Source organism: Rhinatrema bivittatum, chromosome 15, assembly GCF_901001135.1.
Source record: "Rhinatrema bivittatum chromosome 15, aRhiBiv1.1, whole genome shotgun sequence".
Taxonomy (NCBI): Eukaryota; Metazoa; Chordata; class Amphibia; order Gymnophiona; family Rhinatrematidae; genus Rhinatrema; species Rhinatrema bivittatum.
In genome coordinates this window covers 35076330-35101778 of record NC_042629.1, presented here as the reverse complement: position 1 = coordinate 35101778, position 25449 = coordinate 35076330, and the positions used below count along the sequence as shown (strand labels likewise).

The following is a 25449-nucleotide window of genomic DNA, read 5'->3' as shown; positions in this document are numbered from 1 at the left end:
TACTGCATTGTGGTTACTCAACATCAGTCTTACATAACAGCAAATCAGCTGGCAGAAAAGTATAAGAAAATATGCACCTTGAACTTTTGAATCCACTTTAAATTGAGCAACGTTTAAATTTAAGAGCAAACTATGCAGTCATTACTTCAAAACTTTGAAGATTTCATGATCATACAGCACCCCATCACTGGAGGCCCGATTAGGGCTGAAAATGCCAGTGCTTTACAAGGCTGTGAAGGGTGCTCACATATGTTGCAACATAAATCTATCTTTTTAAGTGCATACTATCCACATCCCTATGACTTCTGAGAGTGGAGGGTCAGAATGAACATACCCGGTAACTTCTGAATTCTACTCACCCTGAGATTAGCAGGGGAGAGGGATGGGAAGGAGCTGTGCAGACTTTCTTGCTTCCCACCGTTCTCGCCTTCTCCCCCCTCCCCCCATGGAACTACATTCTTCTTATTCTCCATCAGATAATAAGATAGTTTCCAACCTTTAGTGTATCTGGCTTCATTTTTCGGTTCAGCATCTTTTTTTTCTTATTCTCTTTCCTTATCTCTTTTCTTTGTTTTCTATATCTCTCTGATGTTCTCTTTCCTTTTTCTTTTCTCTTTCAGTTCTCTTCTTTTCTTCTTTGTCTTTCCTTCAGCAGTGAATACTTTAATACTTTCTCTTCCATCTTTTTCAAACCCCTTCTGCTGTTTTCTTTCTTGAGTCCTCTTCCTATTTGACCAAGCTGTTCTGCTTTCACTGTTCCTCCTCCTCTTTCCTGCACTCTCTCCTCCACTCCTTATTCACTTCCTTCTGCATTTTCAGCCTGGATTCCTCCCCTCCAGGGCCCTTTCCTTCCTCATCTCCTGCACCTCTCTCACCCTTTTCTCTTCCTCATCCCCATTCTCCACCTTTTACTTTTCACTCACTCACATGCACAATTTCTCTTGTTCTCTTTTCACTCACACTCCTATTGTTGCCTCCTTCTCCTTTACCCTGCTCCATTCAAGAGACACGAAAGTGTTCTGATTAACAGAATGAACCAATCAGAAGCAGGAGGTGGAGAATTAGCAGAACTTCCTCCTGGCTCCTGTCTCGGACTCCATCCTAGCATTTGCCATCTGCTCAGCATAGATGGAGGCAAGAGGCAGGTTGATAGGGAAGGCGAGGCAATTACTAGGACCCAGAGATTCTGGGTGCTCTCATGGAAACCTCAGTATAAGAATGAAGTCTTTTCTGAAACCAAATCCTCTAATGAACTTTCCTGCCAGCAGGGGATGCCACTGCACCATTTGAAAGTCTATATTTTACTGAGTCCTGACAGCAAACATGCACCAAAGCCATGCTAGATAGGAAATCTAGGCACTAAACTATACACAGAATTACTGCCACACCCAAAGGCTGACACATACAGGAGACTTTCAAAGGTTCTGTGTATGAAACTATGTTTTATGATGAACCAAAAAAAAACAAACTGCTAACTGGCATGAAATGTCATAATCAAAGAAAACTCTATGTAGGTACTGAAATAAAACTATGGATGGGCATTTCTTGTGGCACGCACCCTGTTGTTCATCAAGGGACATGGATCCAAGCTGATGATTGTTAACCACAGAGGAAGAAGAATCTGAAACAAAAATGAGATTTTAACTTAAACATAAGCAGAAGCAATGACAACTGTCTTTTTAAATAAAAGGGGTGTGAGTGGGTGGAGCAAGCATTTTGAAAATTCTCCCAGAGTAGCCAATTAAAATTTCTTGCTGCACCAAATGCAAAATACATGCACCAAAGGAGCTGTGCACTAGTCAATCAAATATTTAGTACTGTAGTAAAAGAATAAAAGAGTCAGATTTTTGTTATGAGGAAGGTTGTTTACTAGCCGAAAAGCCACTCTTATCTCCTTGCATCTTTCTACCCAAACTTTAAGGAAACTTTCAGGCCATTTTTGTAAGAACCTACTAGGGCAGGGAAGTAGGATGCTGCTCCCCTTATAGCTATTTCCAATTTCTTCACCCTTTCCAATGGAGATTAGATCTGCTTAAGTACGCAATGTCCTACAGTTACAATCTTCGATATACTGTCATCTTTTTGTCTCATATTTCACATGATCTCAATGATTTGATACTGTAAATGTAGCACAATAATTGTCCCAGAGTTCCTTACAAACAGGATGCAGTGCTAAAAATATTTTCTTGTACAATTTTGTGTTTGAAAAGGTAGAGTTTCATAATGAAACTAATATGTAACAATCCAAAGTGTGTGCTGTCATACCTAAATAGTCACAGTGCAAGATCACTTGTTTTCTAATAAGTTTTACAGAGAAGCTACTGAAACCTATCATTAACATCTGCTACAGCAACCAGTTCTGGGATTTATAACAAGAAAGGTAATTTTGTAAGCTGATTTCTGCTGCAAAAATGCAGCTGACCTATATAAATTGGTGCTTGAAACTTTTGAATAGAACCAATTTATTATTTCCCTTATTGCTATGGTTTGTTTAAAGATTGTGCTATTCTGTGATGGATAATAGTTTAATTTGAAACATTAAAAATAACAGACATGTTTTGTCCAATCACTCATGTTTTCTGAAAATGCTACACATCTTACAAATTCTGCCAGGGGGATGTAAACTTATGAGTACAACTGTAAATATACTCATATAGGTGTGGTCAACTCCACCCCTCAAGAACCATAAACAGATCTGATTTCAGGACATCCAAAATGAATATGCATGAGAAGGATCTGCATGCACTGCTTTCATAATATCTCATGCATATTCATTGTGGATATCCTGAAAACCAGGCCTGTTTGTGGCTCTTGAGGACTGGTGTTTGCGTTCCTGTACTAATAGGAAAGCCAGCAAAAAGGAGGTACAATAAGCTGGCTGTTATGGCTCTCTCCCTCGGAAATGCACCAACGTGACTGCCCTGCTCTCCCCCCATCCCCCTTCCACAACCCCACGATTCAACCCAAAGCCCCACATCCATAATCCTGTCCCTCCTTCCAGTAATATTAGTTCCCCAGTGTTCCCTGTCCCTTTGTTACCCCATGTGCTTCAGGAACAGAAATGATGGTCAATTGTTTGTGCACTGCAAGATGGCACCTGCAAGTCATGACTGCCTCTACTCCAGAGTCCACTCAGTATATGTGCTAGAAGAACACAAAAAGTATTTGGTCCAGTTACCAGACACTAACTGCAATTAGCATGTGCTCAGTGGCAATAGCACCCACTAAGTGGAAGCAGCATGTATTATTTCCCCACATTAGAAGCTGGTACAAACACTCAAACCCCACAGCCACAAAATAGAGAAAAATGCCTCCCTCTGTTCGCTATATGTTGGTTTTACTCAACAGCTGTGAAAGACCTGAAACTTTTACCTGCCTTCAAATTTTCCATGGTGCAAATACGTTGTGATAACCCCCTCTCTAAAGCAGTAAGATGTAACAGAGTCTTTCCAGATATCATCATACATTCAGGACAAGTAAAAACAGGGCGAGGAATAGTGAGCAGAATTTGAGGAATGGGGTTCGTGAATTCTTAACTTCTAAAATACTGCCGCAACAGCTGCACAGAGCCTACTACAAAGCGTACAGGAGAGAAACTCCACATCTAATACTCCAGGCCTCAAAATAAAACTGTAGTGCTACTAAAAGCCTTCAAAACAGCAACGCTACTGGCTTTGGCACAGTTACTTCCTCTTTAGGTCTCATGCTCCTTTCTCTTTCTACCCTCATAGCTTTATTTCTTGTATCGCCATTTTTCTGGCCACATCCTGCTGACTGTTCCATATTCATACTTTGCATGTATCAGTGATATACTGGACCTGAACCAGGGTACAGAAGAGGGTGAAAACAGCTCCTCAATTTATAAATTCAGAATGATACTACTGAATAAGCAGGAAAAGATATAAAAACAAAAAAAAATTGCAACCTAAGGATTTGGCAGAGGTTCCCAAACCTGACCTGTACGCAGTCAGGTTTTCAGGATATCCAATGAATATGCCTGAGATAAAATGTGCATGCTGTGGAGGTAGTGCATGCAAATTTATCTCATGCAGATTCATTGTGAATATTCTGAAAACCTGACTGGCTAGGGGTCCCCAGGACAGGTTTGGGAACCAGTGAACTAAGGAATGAACTAAAAGTCAGAAAGAAAATGAGGACCCAATGATTGTGTGTGTTTTAACTATAAACTGAATTATCTCAAATACTATTCCCCACCCCCACAGTATTGCAGCTTTAAAAGTGGCAACAACCTGCTCAATTTTAGCCAGTTCAAACTGTATTGGTCTATAGGCTCTATGGTCGGCGAACTACTGTATTAGAGTCCTCCATCCGTCAACATGAGCTTTTGAACTGCCTGCCAGTAGGGGAGGGAGACATCACAGGGAGTGCACAGGTTACAAAGTGACCAATGTATCAAATGAGGACTCCAATATAAAAACTGCTTCAGATTTATTAATGAAATCTTCTAGGGGATAAATCTGTCCTGAAACACATTTGTTGATGGCTTGGGAAGAGGCCATAGCCTGAACCACAGAAACAATATATCCACTCCAGTTCAACAAGCAGCCAGCTACTTAGAACTGATCAAAATGTAGCAAACCAACCTGTTGAAATCTCCCATTTTTGGCCCAACATTTTATGTTTGCTCATTCCAGAATAAGGTTTAGGAACCTTTTATTACAGCCAAGCCTCTTTTGGATAAAGCTCTTCCCATCAACCTTTAAGCATTTACACTCAATTTGTGCTTTCCATGTGATGGTATGGAACCTCCACCCAGTTCCAGTGGTGGAAGTGGCCAGGCAAAGGCAAGCTTTCAACAACTTTAAACATTTGTTTTACCTTGAGAATGCAATAAAATGAACAATCAGAATAACTAAGGTAAGGCTCTCCTTTTTATAACTGTTTGAAAACTGCTGGACCAATTGAGGCCTCGTACATCCCTACAAGTTGTCAAAGGATAATCAATGGCACATGCAAGTCAGAGCCCAACAGCCAGTGCGGATGAGAGAAAGCATCAATGCAAGACCGTAGCAGTGCAAAACTAGAAACACTACCAGCTGCTTAAAAATCCTTGGCAAATCAACCTGGGGTATGAGGGTCCGGGGAGGAGGCCCTACCAGAAGCCTGAGCAGCAGCAGACTGTTCTGGTGAACCCTCCGCTATTTCTGCCCTTCGCTGTTGTTCGGCCCTCTTAAGCCTCAGCTGCTGCAGGCGCCTGCGGATTAAACTTAAACCAGGTGCTCTTAACTCTGACAGAAAAAGAGGGAGGAAAAGAAAAGCAAAGGACACAGACAGGTATAAAATTAATCAGGATAGAAATGCACGAAGCTGCTTTCCGGAGATAAGCCACATACTAAAGAAATCTGCAGCATGAAATAAAACATCCCAAGTATGGTAGACCCATAATCCAGGAGCAAGCCAAAACTGATAAACTCAAAGCTCATTTACAGGCTGTCTGCTACCTTAAAATGCTCCCTTAAACTTATTCATATTACATTCTGTTAGAAAGTGTAGATGAAATACAGAGAGGGTTCAGGGTTGCTAATTCCTGAGAAACATTGCACTTATTTTACTCACAGTCTTGAGCTTATTATTATTTTCATTCTTATTTTGTTTTACTGACAACCCAACTGTTTCACAGGCATTGCTGGACTGGAGCTGGGACAGGGGTATTCCCCTCAGAAGATGTCTAAACAGAAATGGGGGAAGCACTGCTTCATGAGAGAGGTCAGCCCAGGGTCATCACTGCCCAATGTCAGAGGGAGCCGGAACAGAGATGAAAAACTATATGCAACATGAAGACAGTTATAGTCAGCTCCATTTTCACCATTTTTTTTTATGTGCGGGTGACAACTTTAGACATTTGATAAACCTGTCAAGCAAGTACCTGTGTAACTGACTGATGAGCCTGGTGAGCTGCAGGATACCAAGAGGCATACCTCCCAGTCCCCTGGTGGCTAACTGCTGTTCTACTGACCAGGGGATCCCCTTTATGAGATCCCGCCACTCTGCATACATCACAGCAGCCTGTAGGAACCATAGGATGAACTACCGTAGCATTTCACAATGGGGGTGAGAAAGGAAGACAGACAAAAGCTTCTAGTGTTTGGTGTAGAAGAGGTTAGCTCTGAGCCAACTGTAGAGTGTGTGTCTGTGCTTCTTGAAGTTAAAGTAAAATTGCTCTTTGTTCCTGCTGTACGCATAGATGAGGCAATTGTGATGTCATTCAATGAGGTCAATCAGGAATTCACAAATCTAAATAACTAAGCAGCACATGGAGGAAGTGGACATGGTTTGCTTGGGGAAGAGAAGGGCATTGCTGCTCTGAGCCAAGAAAGCTTAGCAGAACCATTCAGGTTAGCAGCTTTTGAACCTTTTATATCTGTAAAAACTGTCAAAAAGTAAAAAGGTCAGCTTTAAAGACCATCCCAGATGCAAATCACATCTTTCAGTGGGTGAATGAAATGGCTAAAAATTCATGGATGCTCAGCCATTGAATCACCTTAGTTTGACAGGGTTATACTCTAAAGTACAGAAATAAAATGAGGGTACATAGAAGGAAACCAAGAATGGAGAGAGGATCTCATTAAATCCAGAGTGCACAATTCCAACCACTTTGTCATGCCCAGCACTTAAAATCCCCTCCTCCCAAGCAGAGGGGTCCAAAAGTAGCAGTGCATGACTTCCAAAGTACAGAGAAATTATTCAGTACTGGGTGCAGTTCTGGTCACCACATCTCAGGAAAGATACAGCAGAGTTAGAAAAGGAACAGAGAAGGGCGACCAAGATGATAAGGGGATGGAACGGATCCCCTATGAAGGTTAGGACTCGTCAGCTTGGAGAAGAGACGGCTGAGGGGGGAGGTGTGATAGAGAGCTATAAAATCATGAGTGGACATTAATCAGTGGTTAACTCTTTCAAAAAGTACAAAGAGCAGGGGAGACACAATGAAATTACTGGATGAGAGATGTAAAATTAATAAGAGAAAATATTTGTTTTACTCAATGCATAAGTAAGCTTTGGAATTCATTGTCAGAGGATGTGGTAAAAGCTATTAGTGTAGCTGCGTTTAAAATGGTTTGGACAAATTCCTGAAGGAAAAGTCCATAAACAATTATTAAGGTGGACTGGGGATACTTAGCCAGATAAGTGACTGGCAGTGGGAGATCTAACTGAGCCTGATATAACTTATCCGGCTAAATAGCGATTTTTGATGGGATATTCAGCAGATTAGCCATTTAACTTAGCCAGATAAATTTAGTTTTAAATGTGTAAATCTCTGTATGCAATTTTAGATCCAATATATTCAGGCTGGATATAAGTTTAAGATGGATCCCATTGAACTATAGGTGAATTCATTTCTCTGTGATCACTTACTATGAACTTCCTCCTGCTACCAGGATGGCAATGGCAAAGCTGCCACACATACCGGCTACTCAACTTTATTGTTTTGGTGGATCTGAGGAGTTTCACAGAAGTAAAGTAAAAAAAATTTCATAAAGCCAATGGGTCTCAATTATTTTTCTGATGAGAAACCATTCAAGAGCTAAGACACAATCCTAGGACTTGTCAGGAGCCATGAAGGGTTTAGTCTGCTTATCAGCCTCATCAGCTGTTCAGAGCCATTTCCTTAAAATAGTATTTTAATTGCGCCAACTCAAAGCTGGCTCTGCCAAAATGCTCCCCCAAAGGCTTTCCAATGCTAAAATATAGCACTAACCAACCACAAAAAGGAAAAATAACTTATAAACTAAAAGGAAAAAATTGGTTCTTAACCTGCTAATTTTCTTTCCTTGAGACCTACAGACCAGTCTATTGGGTTTTTCTCCCCTACCAGCAGATGGAGACAGAAGAAAAGCTTTACTGTTTTGCTGGTACATAAGACAATGTGCTACCTGCAGTCTCTCAATATAATGTGTGACCAAGCTAAGAACAAACAAATTAACTTTTTTAACTGAGCAGGGGAAAGGTAAACTATTGGTAAGTGTAATTCCAACTGGAAAACCCCCTCCAACAAGATATAGATACACATAGAGATATGAGCAGTCTTCAGAAATTCATGGTGGGATTCTGGGCTAGCCTATGGGACTCAAGGAAAGAAAATTAGCAGGTAAGAACTAATTTTTCCTTCCTTATCATCCCCCCAGACCAGTCCAGACGATTAGGTAATACCAAAGCTTCACTAAACTGGATGGGAACCCGAAAGACTTGCTTACAGCACACTCGCCAAACCCTGCTGTGTTCGAAGCGGGCTCATCCAGCCTGTAATGCTTGGTAAAAGTGTGCAAAGAAGACTAACTCGCCACTGCCTTGCAAATTTCCTGCAGCAACTGACATTCAGTCCAAGATGCAGCTTACACCCTAGTGGAATGAGACTGAAGACCCATCGCAACCTGTAGTCCCTTGCAAATGTAGGCAGAGATGATCACCTTCTTAATCCACCTGGGCAATAGAGGCCTTTGATGCAGTCTTTCTCCTGTTGTGACCACTGAATAACACAGATGATCCAATTTACGAAAGCCATTCATGACCTTCAAATATCTCAAAAAAGCCCTGCCCACATTTAAAACATGATGCTCTCTGGCATGGATGGAAGAAGATTCCAACTTTCTAATCTACAGATTGACTCAAAAGGAAAGAGGAAACCACCTTTGGTAAAAAAAAAAAAAAGATGGTACCATTCTAATGGAAACCCCCATCCTCTGACCACTGAAGGAAGGGATCCTATACAAAAAAACTTTAAGCTCTGAAATATGCCTTGCTGAACCGTCTTCAGAATAAGGTCTTTCAAAAATGCCCTCTCAATGGTTCAAAAGGTGGTTTACACAATGCCGTCAAAACTAAATTAAGTTCCACAACTGAATAACCTGCTAAATTGGAGGCTGAAAATACTGCACTCCCTTGAGAAATCTGACTACATCTGGGTATGAGGTCAGTGAAATCTTCCTTATATAACAGGCCAATGCTGCTACTCGTACCTTAAGATAGCTCAGGGCTAAACCTTTCTGGAAACCCCGCTGCAAAACTGAGGCCTGAAGTAGGGCAAGCTCCACCTCCTGACACCAGGACTTGAACAACTTTCCAAGCCCACATGTATGCCAAGGATATCGAGGGTTTCCTAGCTTGAAGCACAGTGGTGATGACTTCCTCTAAATAACTCTCACCCTTCCTCTCTCAAATGTACATTAATACAAAAATGATCCACCTGCTCCAAAAAAAAAACAAAAACCAAAAAAATCGGACTCTGATGTAGCAAACCAGGAATATGACCTAGTCTTAAGAGCTCCTCTCATCATCCACAAACCATGATCACCTCGGCCACTCTGGAGCAGCCAGGATCAACTTGCCTCGACATTTTTTTATATACCTGACAACCCTGCCTATCAGAGGCCAAGGAGGAAAAATGTAAAGCAGGATCTCATGAGGCCATGGCTGGGAAGCACATTTGGTCTTCTGACCCTGCCTCCCATATTCAACTAAAGAGCCACAGAGATTTGGCATTCATTCTCATCACCATCAAATCCAACTGGAGAATCCTCCAAGTGGCCTTGATGAGCAGTACTGTCTCTTGTGCCAATTTCCACTCTCCATGGTCCATAGTGTCCTTGATCAGAAAATCCGCTTGCAAATTTTGCACCCTGGCTACACGAGATGCCATAGCAAAATCTTCAGATGTAACTCTGCCCAAAGGAACAATATCCCAACCTCCAAGGACACCACCAGGCTCTTGGTGCCCCCTATGTGTTGATATATGCCACAGTGGTTGCACTGTCGGACAAGGCTCCCACTGCTCTGTTTCGGGATAATGGAAGAAAAACACTAATGCCTTCCTGATTACTCTTGTTTCTAAACAACTGATGGATCATGAGGCTTCAGATACCAACTAGGGATGTGCATTCGTCCTGGTTTGGCCACCCCGAAAAACGAAGCGGATTTTCCCAAAAATTCGGCCCGAACTGTGGGAAAACAAAATTTCCTGCGACGGGCCGATAACAAAGGCCGAACCTGAATCATATCTCTAATACCAACCACAGGCCCTGTGCCATCTGACAAATGGCTCCCCTTTTAGACTGGCATCTATTGACAATACAACCCAATCCAGAATTTTCAACTCCTCTCCTTTGGACAAACTGTCCTACAAGAGCCACTAGGATAGACTCAATTTGGCCTCCTCTACAGGGGCAACCTGATCTCAAAATCCTCCACTGTAACAGAAGGGTGCTTTGTAATGGTCTCATGTGAGTAAACACCCAAGGGACCAGATCTAGCATAGATGTCATGGAACCCAAGACCTGAACATAATCACAGACCTTGGGATTCCTCAGGTGCAACAAGTGACAGATCTGCCTCTGAAGTTTTAGCATCCTGTCTGCTGTAAGGAACACTTTGCCCACATCTGTCTTGAATTGAGCCTCCAGTTACTCCAAAGCCTGTGATGGAAGTAGCTTGTTCTTGGCAAAACTTATGACCCATTCCAAGTTCTGCGTCATCTACACCACTCTGTGAATGGATTGTTGATGGTTGTCCCTTGACTTTGCCCAATTAAGCCAGTCATCTAAATAGGGATGAACCAGAATTTCTTTTTTTTTGCACAAGGGTGCAGCCACTACCACCATCACCTTGGAAAACATGTGAGGCATTGTTGCCAAACCTAAACGAAGCACCTGAAATTGAAAATGCCCCCAAGAACCTAAGGAACTTTTGATGATCTCTTCAAATGAGGATGTGAACATAGGTCGGTATTCTCTGTCTCCAGCTCTACCATGTTCTGGAGACAGAGAATACCGAGAGACTGCAGGTGGCACACTGTCTTATGTACTAGCAGTACGGTAAATGTTTTCTTCTGTCTCCATCTGCTGGTAGGGGAGAAAAATCCACTTATTTGGACTGGTCTGGGGGATAATAAGAAAATGCCAATTATTTCATTATTCAGCGCTTAGTCCCACATGCTGTGCAACCAACTGCTCTTTATCTTCCCCTTCAGAACCTACCAGAAAGGCAGATTCCTACTATGCTTCACAGGGGTTAGAACACTGCCTGGGACAAAACAAAGGTTCTCTTTAAGGACTTGGCTAAGCCTTGAAGGACTGATAAAATCATTAATTTTCTATGCCAGAAGTGCTACATTTTAACACTATCAACCTGCAAGAAGCATTTTAACCCTGGTGACTTTATGACTTGGTAGACCAGAACATTATGTCATGCCAAATGATTTTATTCTTACCAGATTGCTGAGCTGTATTTCTGGAAGCCTCTGTAGATGGTCTTTGTTCATTGTCAGGTGAGGACAATAAAGATGTAGAAGGAGGGCTTTCTGTACAGGAAGATGTGGATGGTGGCTGGGCAGACATGGAGGATGAGGAAGACTGGAGAAGCTGCTCAGATGGCACATCTAATTCCATTGCAGTCTCAGTAGGTTCTGATCCAGCACCAGGGGTGGCACTCGCGGCCAAGGCCTCTGTTCTTCTAGTGGAACCTTCAAACAAACAAAAGACCTAAAAAACTAAAAACATGAGAGAGAGGAGCCATTGCTACTTATCGTATGCCTATTTTAATTCTGTTTTTGTCTAGCGGAGGTGAAGACAAAAACAAAATTTTAAAAAGCATGGGATAAGCACAGAGAATATCTGCTTCAGAAGAAATGAAGGAAAAATCAGAAGATAAAACTGGGCAGGCTAGATGGGCCTTATGGTCCTTAATCTGCCTTTATATGTTTTCTTTCCATAAGACTTTCTAAATACCCTGAATAAAGAAGCCTTCTAGCAGAAAAACTCTACTGAGGCTTATGACATTACAAGTCCCCAGATCCAATTAAACCAATAGAAATGGATCAAAATTAAACCCTCAAAAAGCTCATAACTGTAAGAAAGTGCAACTAATTGGCATTTATCTTTTAGGAGCCAATTCAACAATGCAATGTGTTGAAATAAACCATGATATTACAATTACTGGTCTCTGAAAATGGTGAGAATGAGAAGGTTTCCACTTCAGGCAATAAGGCATCAGGAAAGGCTTCGAGTCCATAATGTGTAAAAGAAGCACTCACAAGATAAAGGCTTCATTAAGCAAAAATAAAGAGACAAACTTCTTTATGCTGTGATCATAGTCTAAGCATGAGAGCAAAGACTTGACTCTTCAACTTAACCAACAATCAATTCACTTTAGGTTAAAATTGCAAGTTCTCACCAATTCATAACTGCTTAAATTTAGAGTGGAGAAGTAGCCTAGTGGTAGCAGTGGGTAAAAAATCCCAAGGCTGCTCCTTGTGACCTTGGGAAGTCACTTCACCCTCCATTGCTTCAGGTACAAACCTAGATTGTGAGCCCTTGGGGACAGGAAAATACCTACAGTACCTGAATGCAATCCACTTTGAAGTGCTGAAAAGCAGAATACAAATCAAATAAATAAAATCAGGAATTGGTATATAGTGCACTGAATAAGTTGGCAGTGCACTCAAGTAAGCATCTAGGAAGAGGAAAAGATTTTAGATATGAGTCTTTCCATCCTTCTGTGTTGGAAGAAACAGCCAGAGGTCCTGTGCTCTGGAACACTATCAAATATTCTCAAATTCAAAAGATACCATTCGCCTTTCTGAATTAAAACAACAGATCAAATCAAATGTTTTATACAACTGTTCTTACAAATAAATCAATATCATTCTAGGCAATGCTCAGCATGGAGGAGTATTAGCTCAGAGGCAAGGGTGCCCCCCTAACACAAAGCTGGAACACTGCTTCACTCTGCCCGGAGATGGAAAAGTGCCTTCTAGCACAGCACTAGGGCTCCTGCTGAACCACCACCAGTAATTCCTTCAGCACTCTGGGGAAATATTTTAAAACCATTTACACACACACAAACCCTGGTCAAATAATTGTGAATGGCTGCTTAAATAAATAAATAAATTGGCTGGGGGTCTGTTCACATAAAAGTGCATGCGTAACCTGGGTTTGTGCAAACTCTTATGCAAACTGACCGAGCAGAGGCTTTCCAGAGGGCTGAGCTGGCACTTACCCGCACAAGTTATGCCCTCCACAGGAGGCTGGGACTAGGGTCTACCCTACACCACCAGGGATTTATTTTGATGGAGGGGGGGTCTTGCTATCAGGGGAGGGGGCTTTGTTGAGAGCAGTGGAGGTATTTAAAGAAAAAGGGGAAGGGTTTGGGTAGTGGAGCAAGGTGTCACCATGCGATTTTTACCTTATTTTTTTATTTTTATTTGGGGGGTCAGGGCCCATGGGGGTCTAATAAGACCCTGGGGAAGTTATTTCCACAGCAGGGGGTGTACAGTTTTGGAGACCTGTACTTTTAGCAAGCCCCCTGGAGCCATGGGAATACACAATAGCATCCCAATGTCCTTGGGAACAAATAATTACAATTCTCTGAAACACGGTAGAACAACAAGGCTGAATGTTTTCAGAATCAGCGGTATTATTTTATCATGGATAATTCAGCCTGCTTACTGATGGAAAAATCTTATTGAAACACTGAATAACATGCTCAGTTTCTGGAATCAAGGGCTGGATGCACTTTCACCCACAGTCCTTTCTGCTCCCACATCCACCTGCAGTATAACCAAGGAGCAGTGTGCAGTCTGAGGATGTATCACCTCTGATCACTACACATTGGCCATCCACAGCAATGGAGAGTGGGTGTAATTGGTTTTGCTTGTCTACTGCAGTGGTTTCCATCTTGGTAAGGAGTGACATGCCAGAGTGGGTAGAATGGGAGGCAAGTAAGGCAGCCCTGGCACAGATACTGCAAGAAGCAGTTCACTGTTTGCCTCCTTCTTAACTGTCCACTGAAGTAGGGAGGAATGGGGAAGGAGTAGGGTTGTATGCCTCCTCCTCCCTGCCCAGTAAGCAAGAAAGAGAAACTAGGGATGAGCAGGGCTGTCTGCATCCTCCCTGCCTGCCTAAAGCAGTGAGGAGTTGGAAACAAACAGGGCCATCTGCCTTCTCCTCCCTAGCTACCCAGTGAAGGAGAGGAGCCAAGTGGGGCCATCTGCCTCCTCTTCATCACCCTCCCGCTTACAAGAGCTAGAGAGGTGCGAATCCACCTATCTTACTCCTGCCCTAGGAAAGAGGAGCCACAGAGATTTCCACATTTATATATGCAGAATACAATTAAGAATAGAGTGCTTGGAATAAGGAAATTTGGCAAAGCAAGGGATGCTCAGAGCCCAGGTGAAGCAGGGGAGGTGGAAGAACCTGTCATCCATCATCCAGTGCTAAAGAATAAGGTCACTTTCCTGCTGATAAACGGAGAAGAAATGCTTACCTCTTGGGCGTGAGGCTGACCTCCCTCTATTGCTTTGTGCGACCTCGCTGGCCTCCTCAAACCACCGTGACAGCATGTCCGACATCCTCTGCATCAGCGAAACGTTGGGACTTTGCTCTCCTGCACAAATTGAAACATTTTGGTGCTTGTTTTGGTTCAAAGCGTTAATCCCACATAAGGCAATATGTCACTGTCATCCTTTCTAAATCAAACAAAAAAAGTTCAGACATGCAGAAGATACCGAGCTTTCAAATCAAAGAAGGAATGATGACTGAGGAAGCAGTATATATAATATTCATGGCTGGAAATTGGCACATACTAATATTATAGCTATGCAGCATCATAAACCAGGGTATTATTATTATTTAATTTATCGCAATATCTTAACCAAATGTAAATCAATGAAATAATCATATTATACAGACAACTAAAGCAATAAAATCTTAATTAACGTGAAAATAAAAATGAGACAAACTGAAACACAATGACCCAGGATAGAGAGGTGCATGAAAACCATATGGGAATGGCATTGTGTGTGAAATAGTGTGGAGGGGGTATGATTTATCCACGTGTTGCAGGGGTTCAAAGGAACTGGGTGGAAAGGCAGTAGAGGGATGCGAGAAAGCCAGAGGGTGCTGTGTGGGGGGTGTAGGGGTGTGAGTGTGTGAGATGCTGATGGGGGGTGGGGGGTGGGAGCTAGAAATGCTGTCAGTTATGATGAGGCAACGGTGGTGATGAGGGGGTATAAGACAGACAGAGATACTGAAGGGGGAGGAAGACAGAGTTGGTGGGGTGAGGATGATTGTCAGAGCGCCATAGGTAGTGATGGGGGCGAAGCAGGATAACAGAACTAAAAATGAAGGAGAAAGGGAGGATAGTACAGCCAGATAGACAGCCAGAGGTGTGATGGGTATAAAGGGGTGAGAGAGAGAGAGCCAGAGATGGTGATTGGGAGTATGAAAGTTTGAGAAACACACAGAGGGCAACTGTGGGGAGATAAGAAAAAGAAGAGGTGATCGGGGAGGGTGTATGAGGGGATCAGTGAGGTACTGGAAGGGAGGGGAAAAGAGAGTGGGTGGGGCAGGGGAAAACCAGGGTGTCAGATATTGGTGCTGGACAGAGGGTGAGGTCTGAGGGAAGCAAAGTAGTAGAAGGGGTGGGGGAGGAGGCATTATGTGGGGGGTGGGCGATGTAAATGCTGGGGCTGCCACAAGAGGCCTGTGGGGAGAGGGTATCTTAAGAAAGAGACTGGTGGGAGGAATAAGTGAGCCTCCCACTCCCTTGCCTTTTTATAAACTGGCAGCACACAGTACCAACTGCACTCAAATCTGAGCTAAATGAAAATAAATAAACCACTGCAGATTTCTCACAGCCAATCTCGGCAGATCTGCAAGCAGACCACAAATATTCAGACATTTTTGGCAGTCATAATTGTACTGGCAAGACATCTCACAAAGCACACAGACTGTATTGACAATTTATCTGCCTTCACTTCTGTATAAGCTAATGCAGTTCAAAAATCTTAGATTTAGTAGTCTGGTTTTGCTAATGAAATGCCAAATTAATCTTATGTTAAGTGAAAAAATTGCAGACTTTTTTTTTCCCCATTAATGTGGTCAGCCATTACCTAGCAAATGGAAGACTATAATAGACCAGCAATTTAGAAATTAAATTGTCCTGTATATTAATACACTGTCATTATGTTTGTAAATTATATTTTTCTACTTGTTTCAGAACTAAGGTGTGTAGCTTTAGAGGAGAACTGGCATTTCCTCAAGTTACAATTGCTGTGCAAAGTTAAAGGAGAATGGCCTTTTCTTCAGGATTGGTACGGCAGATTGGTGTTTGCAGGGAACCGTCTAGACAAGCCACAGGGACCGAGGAGGCTGGATGCTCTAACTGCTGCATTGGTGATGTAACTATTGGACGACTAGGACCTTGAGGTTGGATATGGAAGGGGGAGAGACGCTGGGGGTGAATAAAAAAGGGGATCTTGCAATATCAGGAAGCCAGGAGGGTGGCGTACAGTGGAGAAAGAGACAAAAACTCATTAATATGGCATGATATACTACAGGCAATAATGCTTTGTGGCTGGCAACTAGGATATATCTCTTGCAGTGTGGAAAGGAACAACTGGGCACACTGGATAGACTATATAGTCTTTTCCATCATCTACAACATTACTATGTAAAACCAACGTACAGGATATGATAGCAGCAACATAACTACACCATCATTACTTTCCTCTGAATTACAAATAAGCAAGCAGATGACAAGCAGCACTCGCTCTGGACCTGCTCCTCCAGGCCGCCTCCGTTCAACGCACCCGGCATGGGAGACCCATCGGGGTCCGAGCAGACCCCTCAAATTGAGGCCAAGGCTGCGACCTAGCTCCATCCTGCACCCGATTGGCTGAACAACGCCAACGATGCCCTCGGGACCGCCCCCAGCTCACCTCCTCCACGACGCTGCTGGCCCTACATAGACGGTAGGCAGGCCCATCGATCGCCCTTTTTGCTGCAGCATTCGCTCTGGACCTGCTCCTCCCGGCCGCCTCCGCTCGACGCACCCGGCGTGGGAGACCCATTGGGGTCTGAGCAGACCCCTCAAATTGAGGCAGAGGCTGCGGCCTAGCTCCATCCTGCACCCGATTGGCTGAATGACACCGACTCCCCCCTCGGGACCGCCCCCAGCTCACCTCCTCCACGACGCTGCTGGCCCTACATAAACCGTAGGCAGACATCCGGCATCTTGCGCTGGACGTTGCACGCAGAAGGAGCGTGACTAAGGAGCCTGCCCCTTAGTGCGCCCCTTTGCAGCCCCTCCTCAGTGAATCATCCAGCCTCTCTCCCCTTGCCGACTCCTGCTTGGGCCTGCCCACGTAAGCCCCCCACCTACACCTTCCCTCCTCCCTCCTTTTACCCTCTCCTCCCCAGTAGAAGCTCCTCGTCTATCACCAAAACCCCCCACTTTTCCCCCTGTACATCCTCCCTACTCTCCCCCCCTCACCCTCACAAACAAATTCTTATCCCCCATCCCCTCTAAGACAGCATACACTCCCTATTCGCCCCCACACAACCACCATGCGCACCTTCTCCATTCCCACCCTTAAGCATTATGCCCTCACACTGCAGGCTCCCCAGGCCAAATCTTCCCTTGAACACCAGAGAAATTTCCTCCCCATTATGACCACCCCTCTCACCCAATTAATTGGCTTCATGACATTCACAATCCTCCTACTCAATGCACAATCAATCATCAAAAAAACTGCTCTTATCAACGACATTCTACTGGATGATAGTCCCGACATATTAGCCATCACTGAAACATGGCTAAAGGACTCTGACACCATTCTGCTAAACCAACTCCCATCTGAAACATGACATATTCTCCATTCCCAGACCTAAAAAAGAGAAGGGGTCTCCTCCTAACATCAAAAAAGGCCTTCAAATTAACATTGAAACCTATCTCCCCCCCGCACAGGCTGGAGATCAGCCTATTTAATTCATCCAAACTACAAATCTGCCTAGTATATGCCCCCCCCCCACAGGGCTCCTTGAAAATAACCCATCACCCATAATAGAATACATCTCCAAAAACTTAAATATACATGCACCAGCAATTATCCTTGGAGATTTCAGCCTCCATGTTGATGCCACACCTATCTCTTCCTCCTGCGACTCCCTCCTAACCTCACTAGATGCCCTAGGCTTCACTCAGATTATTTCCCACCCGACCCAGAAGGCAGGCCACACCCTTGATCTTATATTTACCAACTCCCGCATCCGAACAAACCTGCCTTCATGCATCCCCACGCTCTGGTCTGATCACTTCCATATTGACACTACCTGTACTATGGAAAATTCCACCACTTCCACACATACCAAAAAAACCATCCACTACAGACGAATTTGCAAACAAGAAGACCTAATAACAGCCCTATCCAATGAACTCAATAAACTTGATTTAACAGACTCTGACACTGCACTCTCCTCCTGGAATCAGCTCATCAGTTCGATAGCCAATAATCTCTGCCCTACACAATCGTGTGAAATTGACCCATTAAAAAGAAATAAGCAACCCTGGTACACTCCCAGCTAAAAACCATGAAACAATCTCAGAAAGCTAGGAAAAAAATGGTGCAGAGACCCCTCCCCTATGCAACTGGCTAAGTTTAGATCTTACCTCCACACATATCGAGTAGCAATCGACAAAACTAAAAGGGATTTCTACGCCCAAAAACTCCACCATCTCCAATTCAATGCACGAGCCCTATTTGAACTTGTGACAAACTTAACGAAAACCAACCAACCCTCCATACCTGGCTTAGATGACCAGGCCAAATGTGAAGACCTTGCATCCTTCTTCCACAAGAAAATAGACAACATCATGTCACATTTCCCCTCTCCTCATTCCCCCACAAAAACCCTTTTTGACACCACCGCAAGACTTAACGCACTTGAAACCACCTCATCATTAGAAATTGAATCCATCCTAAAAAAAATTAGACCCTCTACACACCCCTCAGACACAATCCCTACAAAAGCACTCCTCACCATCCCTAATATCATCTCTAAACCCATCTCGAACATCATTAATAGATCCATCTCGCTTGACAATGTACCTAACCATCTTAAACATGCCATAGTAAAACCTATTTAAAAAAAACCCACCCTTGACCCCTCCGATATGGCCAACTTTCGCCCCATTTCCAACCTTCCCTTCATCGCAAAAATTTTAGAAAAAACAGTCAACTGACGAACACAACATTCTCCTACCCTCACAATACGGTTTTCGCAAACACCACAGCACTGAAACCCTACGCATTTCCCTCTCCGACCATATCCTAAAAAGCCTTGACAAAGGCCTTTCACACATTTTGATCCTTCTTGACATCTCTTCCGCATTTGATACAATCATCCACAATATATTAATAGAATGCCTGATTGATATTGGCATTTCTGGTACTGCACTCCACTAGTTTCAATCTTACCTGTGCGATAGACAATATAGTGTTCAAATTGGAAACTGCATATCTAAATCAAACAATCTTACACAAGGTGTACCACAAGGCTCCTCTCTTTCCTCTACACTTTTCAATATATACCTCCTTCCCCTCTGCCATCTCCTTTCAAAGCTAGGCCTTCCGCATTTTATATATGCGGATGATGTTCAGATCCTCATACCTATAACTGACACATTATACAAAGCTATTGAGACCTGGAAATCCGCCCTTGCTGACATCAGCACCCTGCTATCAAACAACTTCCTTGCACTCAACACTGCTAAAACAGAGCTCCTCATTATCTCACCACACAACATTAACCCGACTCCCCCGCTGGTCAACACTCCCCCCTCTAACATCACATTTCCTCAACACGTATGTAGAATCAGCATCACCTTTGATAATCATTTAAACCCCAAAAAATTAATCAACGCCACATTAAAAGACTGTTTCTTCAAATTGCACACCTTAAAAAAACGTAAACCCCCTACTACACCTTAATGACTTTCGCACAATACTCCAAGACATCATCCTATCGAAAGTTGATTACTGCAATGCTTTGCTCCTGGGCTTACCCAAAAGTGCAATCCAACCTCTTCAATTGCTCCAAAATGCTGCCGCTCGTATCCTCACTAATACCCACAAAAACGACCACATTACCCCCGTCCTCAAGCATTTGCATTGGCTACCCGTTGCATCACGAATCATATACAAATCCCTCACTCTCATCCACAAATCTCTTCACAACAAAAATATGCACTGATTTAGAGAACATCTCACCTTTCGTACCCCTGCCAGACCCACTAGAAACCAATATCTGGCAACTATACACACACCTTCACCCAAACTCACAAAGCTATGTTCCACCAAAGGCTGTGCATTTTCCATAGCTGGTCCTGCCCTATGGAATAATCTACCATCTTCTCTCTGCCAAGAATCATGCCCAAAAAAATTCAAGCAGAGCCTCAAGACATGGCTCTTTAAGCAGGCTTACACCTGGCTGTACACTTCCACCACATTTATCTCCAGGCAATGTTTACACCACTCTTCACCCACCAATATCCCAGCCTTGCCCCCTGCACCCCGCCCTCCTTAATGTATTCCTCTCTCCACGTGAATACCATTTCTTACCCCCTCCTTTTTTTCTATGCCTCTTTCTTCACTCCCTTACACTTGCTTCCCACGTTGTATTCGTCCTGTATAGACATCGCAACATTAATCTCCTTTGTAAGTGAACAGAAATTTGTATGTCAATTGTAACCTAAATTGTAAATAATTCATCCTTGCTAAAATTTGATCCTTAATTGTATGTTTCCTGTAGCCTTCAGATACTTAATCCTCTTCATTGTAATCAGTCCTCCAAGTTCAATTTTCAGTGTCTCCCCCCCTCTATCTAGCTTTTATGCCCCACCCCCCAATACATTCAGTTACATCTATGAGTTACTTGTTCATTGTAAAGCCTGTTGCTGCTTTTTGTTTCTTGTTAACCGATGAGATGTTCACAATGACCATCGGTATATAAAAACAGTTAAATAAAAAATAAATAAATAAAATACTGTGTAAGGAAGTCTATAGGCAACTCCCTCAGGCCACCTTAATGGACCAGGCACATCTGTCTCACCAAGATCTGCGAGGAATCCTGGGTGAAAGGAGGAGCCCCTTACTAATGTACAAGAACTCAAGGCCTAGAAGGGTTAGAAAGGCCCCAAGGAACAGACAGGAAACCATTCTATGCAATGTGTGATGTCTGTGTGCTACCTGAACTTAAGGTGATCTGCATTTGTTTGTTTAACTTTTCTTTCACTGTAAATAAATTGCACATAAAGGAAACAGCCAGCGTTTGCCTCCTTATTCCTTCTGGCTGTTTCCCAAGCCGCTATTTACCGTTACCACATATGGTAGCAGAAGCGGGATCTCTTGCCTAAGTGGGAAGCACAGGCAAGAGCCCACAGGTGCAGCAGCAGAAAAAAAAACCCCTTCAGAGTTTATTTTCTTTTTCCTGGGGCCTCCCAGTTCCACTCACCCAGTCTTCACACAATAGGCCAAGGGGGGTAACCCGCCTGTGTAGTCAAGGCGTCAAGCAGTGGAGTAAGGGCTGGACAGTCCAGCAGCTCAGAGAAGAACGTAGTTCGGAGGCAGCTTGATAATCACGTATCCAGGTCCTTGCTACAGGGCAGAAACAATTACAGAACACCCTGCAAACACAAATGGAGCAGCAGCAGGCATTGCGAGAGCAGATGATGCAGCAGCATACAGTGCTAACCCAGATAGCATAAGCTGAGCAAACTGCTGTAACCAGTCCACCTCCCATGACACAGACACTACTTAAGATGGCCCCAGGAGAAGGTCTCAATGGTTTTCTGAAAATATCTGAATGCACAGCTCGACTGGCAGGATGGCCAGAGGACAGTTGGGCTACCTATCAGGTGAATCTACTCATCTGGCGTAATCAAGATGCCTTCCAAATCACCAATCCAGGAGGGCAAGATGCCAGGAAGTCAAAGCCACCATGCTAGAGAAAGCAGGATACATCCCGGAAGCCTACAACAGCAATTTTTGTGGAGAATTATACAGGCTGGAGAATACCCAAGGAACCTATTCCACAGACTTAAAAGATGTCACTTGGAAATGGCTGCACCCGGAAGGGAAGAGCAGAATGAAGGTAGCCAAAGCAGTTCTGCTGGAACAGATACTAGACAGCCTTGAAAAGGCGCTGAAAGTAGTGAAGGTCTTTTATCAGAATCAGACTATGCCTGAGTCACCATAGTTCCCAGAAAAGCCACTTGACCTGGATAGAGGACGACTGAGTCCTAAGAGCCAGAAGCCCCGACAACCAGTAGCAGAGGTCTGACCAGACTTTTCACCTCAACCGCAACCCTCAGCCGGACCGTCATGTTTCAGCTGTGGAGAAAGGGGCCATTTTGCCAGACACTATTCCTGTTGGGAAGATGAACTCGTGGATGTTAATGCCATGACCTCACACTTTTGTAATTTCATGGATATCCCCAGCCAGGAAGTCTCGACTTTTGTAACTGCGGTTGAGCTAGATGCCACTCCAACCCAAGCATTAGTAGACTCTGGGAGTGTGAAAACACTCAAAGAGAGTTAGTGAAGCAAGTCCAGATTGACTACGACAGAACAGTGACTCTGGCATGCATACACAGGGACCAAAGGTAGTATCCAACAAGCCAGGTACAACTGAAGACCCTGGTCGGCCAAGACAAAATTGAGGTGGGAGTTCTTCCTTGGCTACCCTACCCCATGGTGATAGGACAAAACTGTCCAAACTTTAAAAGCTTCTGGAACCAGCTCATAATGGGTTCGTCCAGCCACAACAATGAAGAATTAGACTTTCCAGAACCCTTTCCCTTGGATGATTCAGTTGTCTTTTATAAAGACTCCAAGACTCTTAAGTCTTGGAGGCAGTACCGACAGGACAAATACACTTATGCTGCTAATTTAAAGGCAGCCAGGAGGAGGGATCAGAGTCAGGGGAAGAACAGTCACCCACCCAGAATATCTTTCCTGGCCCCTTTCAGTGGGGAAAAGGAGGTGACCCAGGGAGCTTCAGGTGGACCCAGAGAGAGAATGAGTCCTTTAAGTGGGCCCAGGAGTGGATGGAAAGGTCGTTTCTGGAGTGCAGTGGCGAATGATCACATCATATAGGTGCTATTCATTTATTTGTTTAAAAAAAATTTATACCACATTATAAATAAATTGGTAGTACAAGTGGGTACTGTGGTGATCAGAAGAAACTAACAGGTCTAAGGCCAATGTCTTACAGATATCATGACAGGCTAACATTGGAGACTGTGTAGTAGCTTATAGGTCAATGCAGAAAAAAATGCTTAAGTAAACAACTATATGGAAAACTGAAAGTAATGTAGACAGCAATATTCTAGGGAAAAGTGAAAAAGTAATGAAGGAATATGGAGAACTGAGTAGTCTGAGAAATAATCTCATGACAATCTTAATAAAGTTGCTTACTTCTGAAGTTTAATTTGCTAGGCATTGCAGATTTAATGGTAGGAGGTAATAAGATAATGAGCTAATAACGTATGTGTGTTTTAGGAAAGAGGAACTGAGACAACTGAATGGTAGAAAAAAAGAGAACTGTAGTAAAATTATTCTTCATGTATTTTGTAACAGGTTGAACATGATTATGGAGATTAATTAGCTTTGCATAAAATAAAGTATAAACAATGACATGTTCCTGTTTTGAAAAGAACTGCTTTACATTTTTATCTGTGTAGTTCTCACTGACTGTACAAGATTAATAAAGAAAGAGGACCTTCTAGCTGCACCAACCTTGGGCATTGGTTATCATGTCTTCAGTCTAATGCAAGCGTAAAAACAAACCATAGAAATCTATAAAATAGTTTCTGCTAAGGTACTGTCAAATCTAAGGCATAAGGGCTAATTTAACTAATGCTTTTTCTCACGCAATGTCTATGGGAAAATAAACTTACTAAATCAGGCCCTTAATCAGAAGCAAAAAACAGAACTAGTATCTCATCCTTAGAGCTGAGACACATCCATTAAGCAATAGAGGGGATGCCCATACAGCTGGAGCCCCTGAACCATGTGTAAATAAGTGAACTTCAACCAACTTTGGTACCTTTCACAAGCATTACAAATTTTTCAGAAAAATTGGGGAACTTTGTAGAATTGAAAAGAAATATATTTACCATCTCTCTCCCGTTCACTCTCCGGTCTTGCTCTTGGTCCTGTATCTGACCAGTCCCCTCGTAATCGCAGACGTTTAACAGGTGGCTGCCGTAGCTGCACAGATCACCAAAAGAATTTGCTTAGAATACGAAAAAGCTTGTATTTATGTTAATAAGTGCTATAAGAAATGTTGCATTGAGTCAGAAAAAGTGCCAGAAACATTAGGGCAAAGGTCTATAAAACCGAGCATTTCTTAATTTTTACTCAAATTGTTGTGAAATGCATTTAAGATCAGAAAAATGTTTGGTTAATTCAATCTTTTTTTTTTGTTACAATCTTTTTTTCTAAATAGCTAGCTGTACCTGTATCTTTCAGTTAAACATGGTAGGGGTAATTTTGTAAAAGCCCAAATAACTAAATCAAATATGTACATAAGTTACACCAATTTTCAAAGGGAAAGTATATGCATACTTTCCCTTTGAAAATTATCTCATCAAAATTACCTGCAATTACAGTTATTAATTTGTGCATACATTTTTTTAGAAAATTTCAAACATATTTTTGAAAATGCAAAAGTATGCACAAAAGTGCAAATCCCTCAACCCCAGAGCACTTACCACATATCAGGTGATTAGTTTTATAATAGATCATTTTCACCTGCGAAAATGTCTATGCCCAGTTTTTAGAGTACCTATCCTTAAACTGCCGGTGATGAAAAGGTCCCACTCACTTCATGTAAGGGTAAAAAGAGTTAGGCCACGTCCTGAACAGGGATCTGCCCTTCTGGAGCTCTGCCCCTGAGCCTCAGGGTGAGTCTTGAATACCTCTGAGAATTCAGATTCGTCCTCAGATTTATAAGGGATTGCTGGGGTTTTCTTAGTGTCCCTAGCAACCAGATGGCTTGGAGATTGTACAGAGGATCTCAGAGGTAACTTGTGCCTTAAACTTTGTACTATACAGATTCCTTGTGCCTTAAACCTGGTATTTGTGGTGACAAAGCCTTTTTGCGTTGAGAACTATTTCCAGTGTCCTGCCTAATTCCCAGCCTGATACTTCTAAGATTTCAAATACAAAAGACTTGTAAAAGACAAAGATAAAATGTTCTTCCAGTGATCAAAATCACTGCAAAAAACTGAAAAACTTTGGGTTGACTTGTGTTTGGCTACCCTGCGACCCCTCGTCCTCTCGTACCCACTCAGTTACTGCCTTTCTGCCATTGATAAAACAAGGAGGTAGGCGATCTAAAATAGCCGTGGGGGAAATACAAACAAAATAGATGCCTAAGAATGTCTGTTGGAAGCTTTATTAAGGAGACTTACAGGTCCAATGCACAATATGCCCGACTCAGGCAGAGTTTCGCCCACCTCGCGGGGGCTGCCTCAGGGGCTACAATAAATAAATATTTTTGCTACTTTGTTTTTATTCCTTTGTCAGCAGCGCCTCCATCTTTTACATACCTTTTCATTCCGCTGTTGAAATGTCTGGCAGTTCAGTCCATT

General features: G+C 43.0%; 1 protein-coding gene across 6 annotated transcripts in view; it reads right to left on the bottom strand.

Moving 5' to 3' along the window:
- DCAF6 (DDB1 and CUL4 associated factor 6) overlaps window positions 1-25449 on the bottom strand; it is a 171511-nt gene that overhangs the window by 71757 nt on the left and 74305 nt on the right. For 3 of the 6 annotated variants that reach the window (XM_029579086.1, XM_029579088.1, XM_029579090.1), the window contains exons 8-12: window positions 23971-24064; window positions 14278-14397; window positions 11225-11476; window positions 5085-5249; window positions 1559-1621 (exon numbers count right to left, since the gene is read on the bottom strand). In XM_029579086.1, coding sequence (XP_029434946.1) covers window positions 1559-1621; window positions 5085-5249; window positions 11225-11476; window positions 14278-14397; window positions 23971-24064 — 694 coding nt within the window. The remainder of the gene's footprint in view (window positions 1-1558; window positions 1622-5084; window positions 5250-11224; window positions 11477-14277; window positions 14398-23970; window positions 24065-25449) is intronic. The other 3 variants (XM_029579089.1, XM_029579091.1, XM_029579092.1) reach the window with 3 other exon arrangements.